Source organism: Asterias amurensis, chromosome 8, assembly GCF_032118995.1.
Source record: "Asterias amurensis chromosome 8, ASM3211899v1".
Classification (NCBI taxonomy): Eukaryota; Metazoa; Echinodermata; class Asteroidea; order Forcipulatida; family Asteriidae; genus Asterias; species Asterias amurensis.
In genome coordinates, this window is record NC_092655.1 from 19033006 (window position 1) to 19047227 (window position 14222).

A 14222-nucleotide genomic window follows, 5' to 3' on the forward strand; every position below is an offset into this window, starting at 1 on the left:
ATTTCGAGGCAAACTTGTGTGGATCATTGTATTCTACTTTTAAAACATCTTTCCAACCATATGCATTTTATAAAAAAGGGTTACAAATGCTTTTTACAGACCAACTCGTCTGATCCAAGGCAACGTGTACCTTTAAGTTGGCAGTCTTACGGTTTTCTGCAGCCTGTAATAACAACATCATGTAAACAATTGTGTAAACATTAATCGTTAAAGAATTATTCAAGGCTGTTCAATATTTGAATACTATTTTGTTCAATTTACTAAATGGCAGTGGACACTATTGGTAATTTAATACTCAAAATAGTTGTAAGCATAAAAACTTACTTTGTAACGAGCAATTGAGAGTGGTTGATAGTATAAAACATTGTGAGAAACGGCTCCCTCTGAAGTAGCACAGTTCAATTTTGCATGAACACTATATATTGGTAATTACTCAAAATAATTGTAAGCATAAAAACAATTACTTTGTAACAAGCAATGGAGAGCTGTTGGTAGTATTAAACATTGTGAGAAACGGCTCCCTCTGAAGTAACGTAGTTTTCGAAGGAAGAAGTGATTTTCCATGAATTTGATTTTGAGACCTCAGAATTAGATTTTCAGGTCCCGAAATCAAACATCTGAAAGCACACAACTTCGTGTGACAAGGGTGTTTTTTCTTCCATTATTATCTTGTAACTTTGACGACCAATTGAGTTCAAATTTTCACCTGTTTTTTTTGTATGCATATGTTGAGATACACCAAGTGAGAAGACTGTCTTTGACGATTACCAACAGTGTCCACTGTCTTTAATTTGGGTAAATATTATCAATAATCTTGATACAGCAATATTCATTAAAATTTTACAGAATAACATTAACAATAATTAATGTTTTGCTTTTTTATGAGACTCTCAAAGTGTGTAGGCCCTATCATTATTTATTTCCAGACAGATTTTTGAAGTTTATGAATTATGAGATTATGTAACACCTTGTAGGCCCTAAAAGTGTTAACACAGTGCGACAATAGTTAATATCGGAAAATTAAATTGTTGACTTTTTCGAGTCTTCTTTCAGGTATACTACAAGCAGTACTTTTTAAATCATTATTGTTTGTTTGTCATATTTGCCTGAACTGTTTGGCTATATTTTTGAAGATAGTAAGGGAGCGCCTGTAAAGTTTAGAGCAATTAATCTAGGCAAGAACTTAGAAAGGAACTTTTTTTAAGGCTGCACTTCACAGGCGAAAGAAAAAAAAGGTGGGAAAAAGAGAAAATTTAATTAAAAAGTGATTAAGAACCAATTATATATGGAAAATTTTAGTGTGAATAAAAGCGAAAGGAAAAATTAGAAATTTTATTATCAATGCCTAATTCTTGGATTTTCAGTGTTGGTCTTTTGTTTAGTTTTAGCGCCCTCAAGTGTCAAGGAATTGACAGTTTACATCAGCAGACTGCTGTTTATAATCTGTTTTATGTTTGTGCAGCTGTCATGTGTGTACCAGTAGGACTGCAAGTGTCAGCAGATAGTTCTGTACTGTGACTGTAACACAGTGTAGTGAGTATGATATGTATGTATAATAGGTATGTATGATATGTATCTAGCCCACCTTGTTGAGCTGTTAATGGCTCCGCTTTTAACATCGGTCTCATCACTGTGTAATGGTGACAGTGATGAGACCGATGTTAAAAGCGGAGCCATTTAACAGCTCAACAAGGTGAGCTAGATATGTATGTATAATAGGTATGTATGATAGGTATACATTTTGTTAACACTTTTCTATTGATAATATTTGTTACAATATTATAAATGAAAAGTGCATATTGAGCTTCGTGCAATTTACATGGTAGCTCCATGGTACCCGTGGTGGAGCTATAGCTCCATTATGGTACTGGTAGTACTGGGACGATTATCAAGTTGGGACGGAACAGTACCTTGGAGGTAGAAATAGAATTTTTACTGACTAGCCCTTGGCTCACATCGTGGTCTTTGTTTGAGGGGTCCAGTCAGTGCCTTTAATTAAGTTTAATTAACGAGGGTTTCAACTAAGGCCTTCCAGAGTCGCACCGAACCAAATTATTGAATTAAGTGCATGAAAAGTTTGATGTCTGAAACAGTTATAGACTGAGTTGTAAACTGTTGCTTGCAGTCGTTCGGAGCGACTCTGGAGTGCATCAATTGGTTTCAGACGTTGATCTTGTCATGAGCTGAACCTAATGTAAAAAGGTTAAGTGCGCCTGTCTGAAACCAACATTTAATTGGGAAAAGTTTCCGTATGGCGCCACCACTTTTTCATTGGATATGAAATAATATAGTATCTAATTTACCTCAATGAGATATCCCTTTTTGTAAAAATGAGTAAAAAGGTGGTGGCGCCATACGGAAAGTTATCCTTTAATTGGGTCGACTCAGAGTCGCTGCTAATCTATTTGGTTCGGCGCAACTCTGTGGAGCACCTGTGTGAACGCGGTGTAATATAGTTCTACCTGGGTGTACTCATACACTTGTTCATAGAACTTTTTGAGGTTCAAAGTTAGTAATAGTATAGCGGGACGATGTGAGTCAAGTCGTGTAAAGTTAACATCGATGGTTGTGATTTGTGATATAACCGTCCAATTCTCCCAATGCAACAGTTGCCAACGGTTGGGAGGATGGAGGATTTTGATAAATCACCCAAAAAAAAGAATGTGATGGTTACAAAATTTTTTTTTTAAATGGATACTTCCTGACAGTTGCATATAAAATCCTAGTTGCGATAGCGTAACCCCCTGTCGGCGGCGTTGCCGACGGCTCCGCCGTCGGCAGGAGGGTTATCATTATCGCAACTAATAAAATCCAAGACTCCCCAATTTATTTTATTTTATGTCATTTGATTTAAACTGCCTACAAATTTGAATTTAAAGGTACCCACATTTTTTTCAGTCTCCAAGAAAATGACCAATATTTGCAAGTGCAGTAAGGCAGTCCTCCAAACACCAATCGGTCCAATTTGTGTGACGGCTTGCAATGTTGGAGTTCATTCCATCAAGTTAACAGCTGCTACGGAACTACCCACGGGTCACGATGACAGGTAAGCTGGGTTGCCCAATAATACTGGACCGGGGGTCGATTTCACAAAGAGTTAGGACAAGTCCTAACTTATCAAAAACGTATAGCTAGTCCTAAGTTACTCGTCCTAACTTGAGATAAGACTAGTCTTAGCGTATAGCTAGTCGTAAGTTACTCGTCCTAACTCGAGATAAGACTCGAGTAACTCGTCCTAACTCGAGATAAGACATGTAAGACATAGTCTTTAACTCTTTGTGAAATCCACTCCAGTGCTTGCTTGTAAGTTGTAGCATAGAGAAAGGATCAGGGAAGGAGTTAGAATATGTCCCAGCATCAAATGAACAAATGATCACCGCTGCCAGCACCAGTGATTTAACAGCCACATGCAGGGGGTGTGGTTGCTTATTTGCATGCATAAATGTACCTAGTTATTCAAAGTACATGCATGCTCCACTTTCCAAACAAACTCTGAAAAGAGCCGTCAAGTATTGTAACAATTTTCTCTGTTGGCCACAGCTGGCCATCGATCAATCAGTTCATCAGTTACTAGAAATCCTGCTGAATTAATACCAAGTTCTTTCTGTATGTAGGAACCCATGGGAAATCGATTTTTGATATAAGTAACATTCAATTCCATACTCTTGGTTTGACACTAGCAGCGAAACTGTTATCCACCAGGCTATCAGTTTATGTCGTATCCCTATCGGCTATCGGTTTATGACCCCTTACACTAATAAAACAGCTGCTGGCAGTGTAAGCACTTTATGTAATCCACCATACATAAAATGACAAACCTGTAGAAGTTTGAGATCGATCAATAGATTTGTGAGACAACGATTAAAAAAAAAATGAAGAAAATGCTCACTGAGCGAAACTCCAAACAGGAAATTAGTTTAATTTATTCCTCGGCTATCGGTTTATGACCCCTTACACTAATAAAACAGCTGCTGGCAGTGTAAGCACTTTATGTAATCCACCATACATAAAATGACAAACCTGTAGAAGTTTGAGATCGATCAATAGATTTGTGAGACAACGATTAAAAAAAAAATGAAGAAAATGCTCACTGAGCGAAACTCCAAACAGGAAATTAGTTTAATTTATTCCTCATCAAAAAGGCTATGACATTGTCAGAAATTTTCAAGGGATGTTTTTATCATCATTAGACGGTCAAGTTTTATGTAAATCTGTGATCTTCACGATTTTGTTTTCTTGCCAATCCTGTAATGTTTCTTTTAACTTTAATTGCTTGTTTCAGGGTTACGACATCAATTACAGAGGCGCCTGACCATTGGCCAGCTGCCCTGAGAGAGTGCACCGATTGGCTAGCGGTGTACTTCAAAAATGCTGAAGCAGCCTATCAAAGACCTCTGCCTCCGTTTCACAAGCCAGATGCAAAACCAGGTTGGTTCAAGGGTATAGACCAATAGACCCTTCCCATGAAATATGTAAATTGCACATAGCGCGTGCGCACTAACGTTTTGGTTGGCAAAATGAGGGAACATCGCGCTGTTTTGTACACGGCTAATGGGTGCGTGACGCAAACGCGATTGCGCGTCTGCTTAGTGCACAACTCTATGGCGTTTGCCAACCAACAGGGATGCATCGTGAATGTGATTAGCATATTTCATGGGAAGGGTCCATTGGAAACTTTCGACTTTCTGCCAATTACCAAGACAGGGCGCTCTTCACCAGGAATGTCAACAATTTAGGAATAGGGCGAAGCATGGGACTGACGGTCACTGACAGCAAATACCTTGTGTTTTGCGTGTTTTTGTTTTTGTATTTAGATTTAGCCCAACTGTATTTTGTTTTTCAAAACACAATGCCAGCATAAACCAAACTGTTCTGGAACAGGACGTACTGGACACGAGTTCCCCAAGGATAACAAGCGGTGTGCATAAGTTTTCGGGTGTTTTTTCTAGGGTAATAAGCAAAAATTCCAAAATTGCTGACCAACCAACAATTGAGAAGAAATCTGAAGTTTAGTTGTCTGACAATGTGTCTGACTAATTTTCAAGAGGCTGAGAGACTTCTAAATATTTGTTAAGTATTTTTGAATTGTTAGCATTTATCATTGTTTGCTATGGAAGTTGTGCACCCTTACCTGGTAGGTCTGCTGCCCTCTAGTGGCAGAGTTTTCAAAAAGTCTCCCATTGCACATTTCGCCCAGCGCACTTGCACGTGCGTCTCCTGGCTGTCAGCCATTTTGGGTGTCAAAACACACAAAAGGATGGTTCACATGTTTACGCACCTCTGAAAAATATGCGTCTTCCATTTATGCCCTCTTTGTGGAGTCAATTCCTTTTTAGCATGTTTTGACACACAAAATGGCGGATAGGAGATGCGTGTGTATGTGCGCTGCGCGTTGTGTAAGGGGTCTATTGATATATGACCTACTGGTTTGATGACAATAATCCTCTTCGTAATAAATTATTTGGCATGCTGTGATCCCTGGCTATATAGGACAGTTACACGTCCATTGGCTTGAGATATGGTACTCCCGTACAAAGATACTTACAGGAAAGAGAGACGGCCAACATAAGGGCTATAAGGAGTTGGTAGAGCGTCGGAACTTTAATCCAAAGGTCGCAGGTTCAAGTACCACTCAATGCAAGTTTTCTTTGCTCCACCCAAAATCAATTCAAGTTGATCAGTGAACTAAAAACTTGTATCCCCCTTGATTCCTCTGCTGTAGTTTCCTAGATTGTATTGTAACGGGGCTGGAAACCGCCTGTTCAAGTAATAAACTCGGCAAGAACGTACACTCGGAGATCAAGTTACTCGTCCGTAGGTGATAACACTTTTATTCGGTCTCAGATGTCTTCACTTATTTCTGTATGTGCGTAACGTACGTAAACTAAAGCCTATGTGGATGACGATGAGTCGGAGCGTCAATGTGCATCTGTAATCGAACACTCGCTGGTTGTAAGACGCGCTCCTAGTACAGTCTAGCGGCTTCTCACCGGGTTAGAACAAGTCACGATCTGAACTCCGAGCTCACATTTGGCTCGTCTTTTATAGCTTTTAGCGAGCGTTAATCTTACAAGAAGCCAGCGTTACAACAACAAGATGCCAATCGCACTACTCCGATTGGTCATTAAACACAAATGCAAGGATTATTCCAAGTCATAATAATCCTTGGCTAACTTAAGGCGCAGGTAGCCTAACTTGGATAGGTCATCGAACTTTGGATATTTAAGTGTAGAACACTAATTATTAATCACATTAGACAAATACAAGCTGATGACTTTGAACTTATTCCTTATCTTTCCTAGGTTTGGTAATTTAATTAAGTTTATAAAAGGAACCTGTGTTGTAATAAAATAGATAATAAAGTGCTTACTGGAATTTATTACTAACTTGTATTTTCGTTACACTATCATAAACTTGAGTGTGATTCTTGCCTACTATTGCAGCTACAGGTTAAATGGCCTCTGTGCTCTTCATATTCTGTACAAATATTTGCATTTTTGTTTTTCCCTGTAGAAACCTTTACCTACAGAGTGTGGGAGACGCTAACAAGTCAAGTTCCTTGTGGCCAAACCGTCTCCTATGCCCAGCTGGCAGCCATGGCTGGAAACAACAAAGCCTGTCGAGCTGTAGGGGGCGCTATGCGAGCCAACCAGATTGCGATTCTCATGCCTTGCCACCGAGTGACGGCTAGTGGGGGTGGTCTTGGCAACTACATGTCCGGCAACGGGAACGCTTTGAAGAAATGGCTTCTTGATCATGAAGGGGCGACTTTCAAATAGGAGATCAAAATCTCCCCTTGCTGTAAAGTGTAATCTTCTTTGGCAATAACAAGCCCTATGAAGTTAAACGTTCAGTACTTATTTTTGCAACTCACGTATTCAATTGAAGTTTTCAGTTTAAAACAACAACTTGAGCACATTCCACACAAAGACTTGGTATTTTGGCTGGTAACGTTTTTCTGGTATAAAGCACAATTGTTTTGTGTTTTATTTAATTTTGTAGCTCTATGAAATTGGGAAAGTTGTAAAAGTAGAATACAATGATCCACACAGATTTGCCTCAAAATTGCACGGTTTTTCTTTTACATTGTCGACTAACACGATTGGCCATTTATGGGAGTCAAACTCCCATAAATGGTCGACCGTGTTAGTTGCAAAGTGTAGGGAAAACCACGCAATTTTGAGGCAAATCTTTGTCAATCATTGTATTCTACTCTTAAAACATCTTTCTACCCATATGCATTTAATAACAAACGGTTACAAATGCTTTTTATAGACCAACTCGTCCGATCCAAGGCAACATGTTCCTTTAAGAGAAGACTGCTGTCGCTTGTCTCTCTCTGGGGAGACTGCTCTCACGAGAATACTGAATTTGACCCCATTTTCATCATGGCAGCGTGCAAGGCACTTTTAAGTGCGACTGTGACGGCACTGTTACTGGGTCTTTCAGCAACCTCTGACTAGATATGGCACATGCCACCCGGCCTCTGCTTGAACTGTGACTTGGGTATAGACGATGTGACCTCTGACGTCACCCAACGGAAAGCCATAACATGATTGCGCGCATACCGCCGGGCAAAACCTTCGTGTTTTGGCAGCCAGCTAGAAAGTACACGCAATGTTACCATGACTACGCATCTTTTTGCCCGGGGAAACATGACGTGTACAGTGTTTTATCAACAGAGGGCGCTTTGAATGTAAACATAGGTCACATCGTCTATAGTGGAGTCACGAGAGCAGCAGTCTCGCAGGAGCCAGCAGTCTTGTGAGAACATTGCGGGTGTTGCAAGATTTGCTATCAGTTTTGCTATCACCACAACAAATATTTGTAGGTTTTCATATTACAGTTTTTCCCCATACAACTTCATTCAAAAGGAAATTTTTCACAGGGGGAAAAAAGGTTCATATGTAAAATTTATAATCAGTAAGCTTTCACACTAAAATTAAAAAAATAAAATTGTTTTATCACAATGAGTCCCTCGTTATACCTTTAAGTAATTTCTTTGTATCTATGTAAATAGCTGAACCTATTGTGTTACTATCGGATTGTTTTGGTTTCTTTTTTACCTGTGCAGTAAAATTTACCATATTTTTCTATTAAAATATAATAAAAAGAAATTCAAACAGATCGTTGTATTCATATTGAAGAAATCTTTATTTTATCACATGTACAAATAAACATCTCCTATAAAATGTTTTTTTTTTTTACTGTATTTTGTGCATTGTCCAGATCTGTAAAATTGAGTACACAACTAGGGCCGGAAATCCATCTTAAAGACACTGGACACTATTGGTTATTGTCAAAACCGGTATTCTCACTTGGTGTATCTCAACATACGTAGTTTTCGAGAAAGAAGTAATTTTCCATGAATTTGATTTCGAGACCTCAGATTTAGAATTTGAGGTCTCGAAATCAAGCATGAAAGCACACAGCTTTGTGTAAAAAAGGTGTTTTTTTCTTTCATAGTTATCTCGCAACTCCGACGACCAATCGAGCTCAAATTTTCACAGGTTTGTTATTTTATGCATATGTTGAGATACACTAAGTGAGAAGACTGGTCTTTGACAATTACTAATAGTGTCTAGTGTCTTTAAAAAGTGCCCCTTACCATTGAGGTAAATTGCTTTGCCCAGTCATGAACAAAATTTAAGGCCTGATATATTATACACATAATGAATGTTTATGAGTGCAATGGTGCGAATATGTTCATGAGTTGAAAGATGGAATGTTCTATTCAACGAGGCGGAGCCGAGTTGAATGGAACATTCCAGCTTTCAACGAATGAACATATTCGCACCATTGCACGAATGAAAAACATTCATTATTTGTTTTATATAACATCCAAGTAGATCTTTGTCATTTTGATTGAAAGATACAACTTTCAAAACAAACAAAGCGTAGGCCTACAATTTTTAATTGTAGAAGCCGAATGCTAGTAATTTTACATAATATGCCTTGCAGTAACACTGCTGCGTTAACCAAAGACGCGCGCACAGTGATGTTTTTTTTTACTCAGCTTTTTCGTTCCATCCGAAAAGTACCATTGCACGCTAGCAGCGTAAGGGGGGGGGGAGAGATTGGCTATTGCCAGCTTGGTGTTTACACATCTCCATGTGGGAATTTGACGAGTTCCCTTAGCGGGAAGATCATTCAAACAAACAAACAAACAAACAAACAAACGGATGGATACAGCGGGGTAAAGGTCTAATGTGTTCCTACAGTAAAGGCCCGGTCCCACTGCAGCGATAACGATCACGACGCAAAGAGAACGCATTGTATTGGTTGAATTGCTCCACGCAAAATATGCACACGCTCATCAACCAATAGAATGCGTTTTCTTTGCGTCGTAATCGTTGCTGTGTGACTCAGCCTTTATGTGACTATAATTGCTGTGTGAGTTCCTGTGGACGGTCCTCTTCTGCCGCAGGGTCTGGGTCCTTCCTCGCAGTGAGACTTTCCCATGGTGTACCCTCCGGGAGCAGGATGTCGCCAGTCTTACTGATCATGAAGTTAAAGTCCTTGGTGTTATCCATGACTCTCTCTATGGCCTCGTCAACATTGTCCAGTGTGATGTACGACTTACTGGCTTCCTAAATGACATAAAAAACACAAGAGAAATCAAGAGAAAATGCTGATTTGCTCTTCTTCTTTATTCCCCCCACAGAATTCAGAGACCACTGGGAATGCAGTTGTTTCCCAGACCTTGGGCTTTAACCTCTTTTGAAGAAAAACAAATTGCGAAATTATTGGTGGGTGGGTCAAGAGAAAAAACAAAACATCCAAAATTAAGTATTTATTTAAAAAAGTATTTACATGTAGTTATATTAACAAGCATAAGAGAAGACGCTGGCAAGAGTGTCATTATTCATGACTAAACTACTAAGTTGCTTGTTAAGCCATTGAAAACTTATGATGTTGGAGACCTTTGATCTAAAATGGCTGGTATATTTGGGGAGTTACATGTAGTTTGTTTTTAGGTTTATGGATTATCTTATGGAGCCAAATCAAAATTTGGATTGAGTTGGTGGTTCAGAACAAATTTGAAAAAGTTTATAATTTTTTCAACATTGACTATTTTGAACTTTCACACTAACATTGACTCTTTGTAATGACCCCTTATTTTCCAAAAATGATGACACTTTACCTTTTCCTGTATAACTCTCTCCGCCAACTCCTCAAGACTCTGTTTCTTCTCCTCCTCCATTCTGATCATCTTCTCCAATCTATTTTCTTCCTTGAGACGTCTCTCCTCAGTCAGTCTCTCCTCTCTGTTGTAAAAAGACGAGGTAAACGTTCAAACAAACCATCAGAGAGAAATTTGTTTGCAGGCATATGGGCACTGGGCAGGAAGAACTTGGAAGCGGCTTCCCAAAGATATTGGTTCAAGTTCTTTGAGCTGCTTAGCACTTAAAGGCAGTGGACACTTTTGGTAATTACTCGAAATAATTATCAGCATAAAACCTCACTTCAAAATGAGTAATGGGGAGAGGTTGATAGTATAAAACATTGTCAGAAACGGCTCCCTCTGAAGTGACGTAGTTTTCGAGAAATAAGAAATTTTCCACAAATTTGAATTCGAGACCTCAAGTTTAGAATTTGAGGTCTGGAAATCAAGCATCCAAAAGCACACTACTTCGTGTGACAAGAGTGTTTTTTCTTTCATAGTTATCTCGGACCTCCGACGACCAATCGAGCTCAAATTTTATGCATACATGTATGTTGAGATACACCAAGTGAGGAGACTGGTCTTTGACATTTACCAATAGTGTCCATTGTCTTTAAAGGAACACGTTGCCTCTGTAACAATTTGTTATCAAATCGGTATGGTTAGAAAGATGTTGTAAAAGCAGAATACAATGACCTATACAAATATGCCTCGAAATTGTGTGGTTTTTCTTTTTACCGTGTCGAGCTACAGTCTAGCTACACTGCAGAAAAAGGGCATCATCAGGAGTCCTGGGCAAACCGTATTGGAGGTTGCACTACTACTACTAGTACTAGAATGTATTGTGAATCATCAGTTTTTCCCCATACCTGATCAGTCTGGTCCGTGCGTTCTCTTGATCATTCCACTTCAGCATTTGGAGATATTCTTCCCTCTCTTTCTGGGCTCTTTCTTCAGTTGACCCGCCCTCTGCCGTTTCAAGTGTATTCTTAGAAATCTCCTCAATAAACATTTTTCTGTCAAAAAACATAAAGTGTAAAAAACAAAGTAGTGCAAAGTCGTCTAAAAAAAAAAAAAAAAAAAAAAAAAAAAAGTACCGGTAGTGCAAAGTCGTGTAAAGTAGTGCAAATTTGAATATTCCAAGCCAATTATGGCTAATAAAGATGGTGTTTATATTAGACCCAGTGACTGTGTGACAATCATATATAGAAAATAGTGGTTTCATGAGTGATGGACAAATGTATCTGGGGCGCTAGTGTACAACAGAGATTCTCTAATGACAAAATTTACAAAAAAGAAGTACAGCGCCCAATTGAGTTTGTCTACAATGTATAGGTTTATACATGTAATGTATGCATGCTCTTGAAGTGCAATTTTTTTCATGCTTCCATTTATGATCTTTTAAAATACTAAATTAATACGTACATGTAGTAACACTTAACAGAGTTTATAGCAAGAGAGAGGTGTGTTATGCCTCCCTATGCCCTAGTGGAAAGTATTTTTGTATTAATAGTCATTGAATATTTTGTATTTTGTATTTGTACTTAAATTTATTTGATATCTTAATGTTTTTCTGTAATTTAAAAAATAGTATTTTCTTATGCTCCGTTATTTTAAACGCAATTCAGCCTCTGGCTGCCAAGTTTGAATGTTTTTTTAATTAACCAATTATAATAATTATTTAAGGTTTTCACTTTTATAATAGCATTTAATAACTGAATATTTCTATTCCCCTTGGAGTCTTTGACAGAATACCAGTCCATCCAAACTCCCCAGCTCGCGATTGTAACTATTTTCATTCCTGGGTGGAGAGAAGAAATTATGATACAAAGTACCTTGCTCAAGGACCAAGTGTCACAATGACCAGCATTCTAACCCATTCTGTAAAGTACAGACATTGAGGAATCAGTCAGGTTGGCGTAGAGGTGTCTTGCCTCACCCGGTTCAAATCCTACCAGGGGCACTTGGATTGGGATTTCAGATACTTGACTGTGTGGGTTTTTCCTGGGATAATTCTCTGGAGTTTTTCCTCCCACTTCTAAAATTGAAATTTCTTTCTTGTCTTCTCACCTTGTCCAGATGCTGAACAGGCTTTGACAAGAATTATCATATAGATGTATGGGAAGGTTTGCGTTAACACCTAATGACTTTCCCTAAATGGGGTGGTTCTGAAAAGAACTGCTGGTTTCAACTCAGCGTTTTGATCAGTATGCTCTAATCTAGTCGTCTTTCTCCAGAAGACGATCAGAGCATACTGATCAAAACGGCAAGTCAACCAAAATTCTCGATCGCCCGCAGGTTTTTTCACTAGCCCGCATGTATTTATACACAACATTTTCAAAACGAAAAAAAGAAAACCCACAAAAAACACGAAAGTGAAGACCTTATAATTGCGTTTTTGGAGGATTTTGTGTCTTAATTTTTACCTTAAATTATCCTTTTTCCATCAACAACAACTTTAATAACTTCGTGGTAAGGGGGTCGGTTGATTTGAACATGTTTTGAACTCCGTTTGCAACAAAATCTTCATGAATCAACGATCAGTCAACAATGCACATCGAGAAATAATTCAATGAATTTGCCCCGCAACGCCCTCTGTTGGCAAAAGTTGTCCATGTTATTAGAATTCCTCCAAGGCTGTACATTGTGCACAGTCTGCAGCCATTATGCACAACGTGCGGCAATTCTTTACTCCGTTTGTGAACGTGTACTGCATTGAAGTCTAGTCAAGAAGACCAATGACAGTGTGTGGAGTGTTGGTCAGAATAGACTTTGAACGAATGTGTGTGTTGTGTATGTGCTGTGCATACTGCATGGACCAGTGGGCAACCGTGTACTTTATACACTGTGAGGATACTCGGCACCATGTGGTTTGTGCATCGTGTTTTCAATTGATTGTACGTGTTTTCTGAAACGAACGACAGCAGTTCAGGTCCCGATCACGGGCAAATTAAATCTAGCAAGTATCTAGAATTGTCGAACTTACTATTTTAAAAGCGTTAGTAAAAGTTTTCTGTGGGATTTTGCCACTGAACCCTCATTTAAAAAGGAATAATTTCGACCGCTAATTTCGACCCTAATTTCGAACCCTGGATCGGGAGGAGGATTACGTTATTGCAACTTTAAATCACCCAATCTTCTGCTCGATCGATCGCACGGCCACGACCCTGTCGATTTTAAACTGCCATTGTCGCCCACTCTTTTATTTTGATACATTCACTGTAGGAATTTAAACTTTCTTCAGACATTGACGTGTCCCTACTCCCTCTATTATTTATTATTATAGAACAATAATGACGTCCGTTCCGCTAACGTTTGTGAATCGTGATGATGATAACGGAACAAACCTCAATGACAATATAGCTCCTGAACTTACTTCATCGCTCTCGTAATACATGCATAATGTCGGTTCTTCTTCAAAAGAAAATCATGCTCCCACGGATCAATTGGTGTCGGAATTCTTCTGTAGTTCATCTTGGATTTGGCTCTCGGATCTGTTCGCTGTTTTCGCCAGCGAACACACTGAAAAGTCACTGCACTCAGCGTTGGGTCCCAAGATCCGGCAACCCCTGCAACACGATTTAAAACCAAACAGCATCTTGGAAACATCTTGTAAAACGTATGGCAAATGCCAGAGTCACTTCTTGAGTAAAATTACTTATAAATCAGTAAACAAGATTTTTCAAAACATTGAATCACTCAAAAGTTGATCTCCATCCAAGTGTCTCCCTGCAAAACGCAAAGCAGTGTGGGATTGATGCTCAAGATGACCTTTGACCCGACAATTGTTTCACACGACAAGCTTGACGAGTTCACGGTCAATCCCTATTTATTTGCTTTTCCGGCGGTTCTGAAATGCCTTTCAAATGATGAAGTCCTGGAAGGTTAGTGGAAAGGACTTATAAACACTCGGTTTGTTCATTCAAGTAGGAAAAGACAATCGTGAAGTGAAAACTGCGATGAAAAACGAACAAAGGCGCACGAAACAGTATTTCTGGTGCATGACAACAGTCGGCAGTTTCCGCTCAGAATCGGTTATCTCCGTACAGTTTCGTCC

General features: G+C 39.0%; 2 protein-coding genes across 5 annotated transcripts; one reads left to right on the forward strand and one right to left on the reverse strand.

The window, feature by feature from the left end:
• Positions 1-1431: 1431 nt before the first annotated feature.
• LOC139941049 (methylated-DNA--protein-cysteine methyltransferase-like) lies at positions 1432-9213 on the forward strand. 4 transcript variants are annotated; one of them, XM_071937464.1, is made up of 4 exons: positions 1432-1559; positions 2899-3046; positions 4283-4428; positions 6514-9213. In XM_071937464.1, exons 2-4 carry the CDS (start codon positions 2910-2912, stop codon positions 6777-6779), a joined length of 549 nt encoding a protein of 182 aa, XP_071793565.1. In that variant the 5' UTR covers positions 1432-1559; positions 2899-2909; the 3' UTR covers positions 6780-9213. The 4 variants fall into 4 exon arrangements, with proteins under 4 accessions (XP_071793565.1, XP_071793566.1, XP_071793564.1 ...); XM_071937465.1 differs by having other exon boundaries at positions 1432-1533; XM_071937463.1 differs by having other exon boundaries at positions 1438-1546.
• A 136-nt stretch (positions 9214-9349) lies between these two features.
• Positions 9350-14158, reverse strand: LOC139941048 (small ribosomal subunit protein mS26-like). The gene is made up of 4 exons (XM_071937462.1): positions 13542-14158; positions 11035-11181; positions 10145-10268; positions 9350-9590 (listed from the first exon to the last, which is right to left on the reverse strand). Exons 1-4 carry the CDS (start codon positions 13772-13774, stop codon positions 9381-9383), a joined length of 714 nt encoding a protein of 237 aa, XP_071793563.1. The 5' UTR covers positions 13775-14158; the 3' UTR covers positions 9350-9380.
• Positions 14159-14222: the final 64 nt, after the last annotated feature.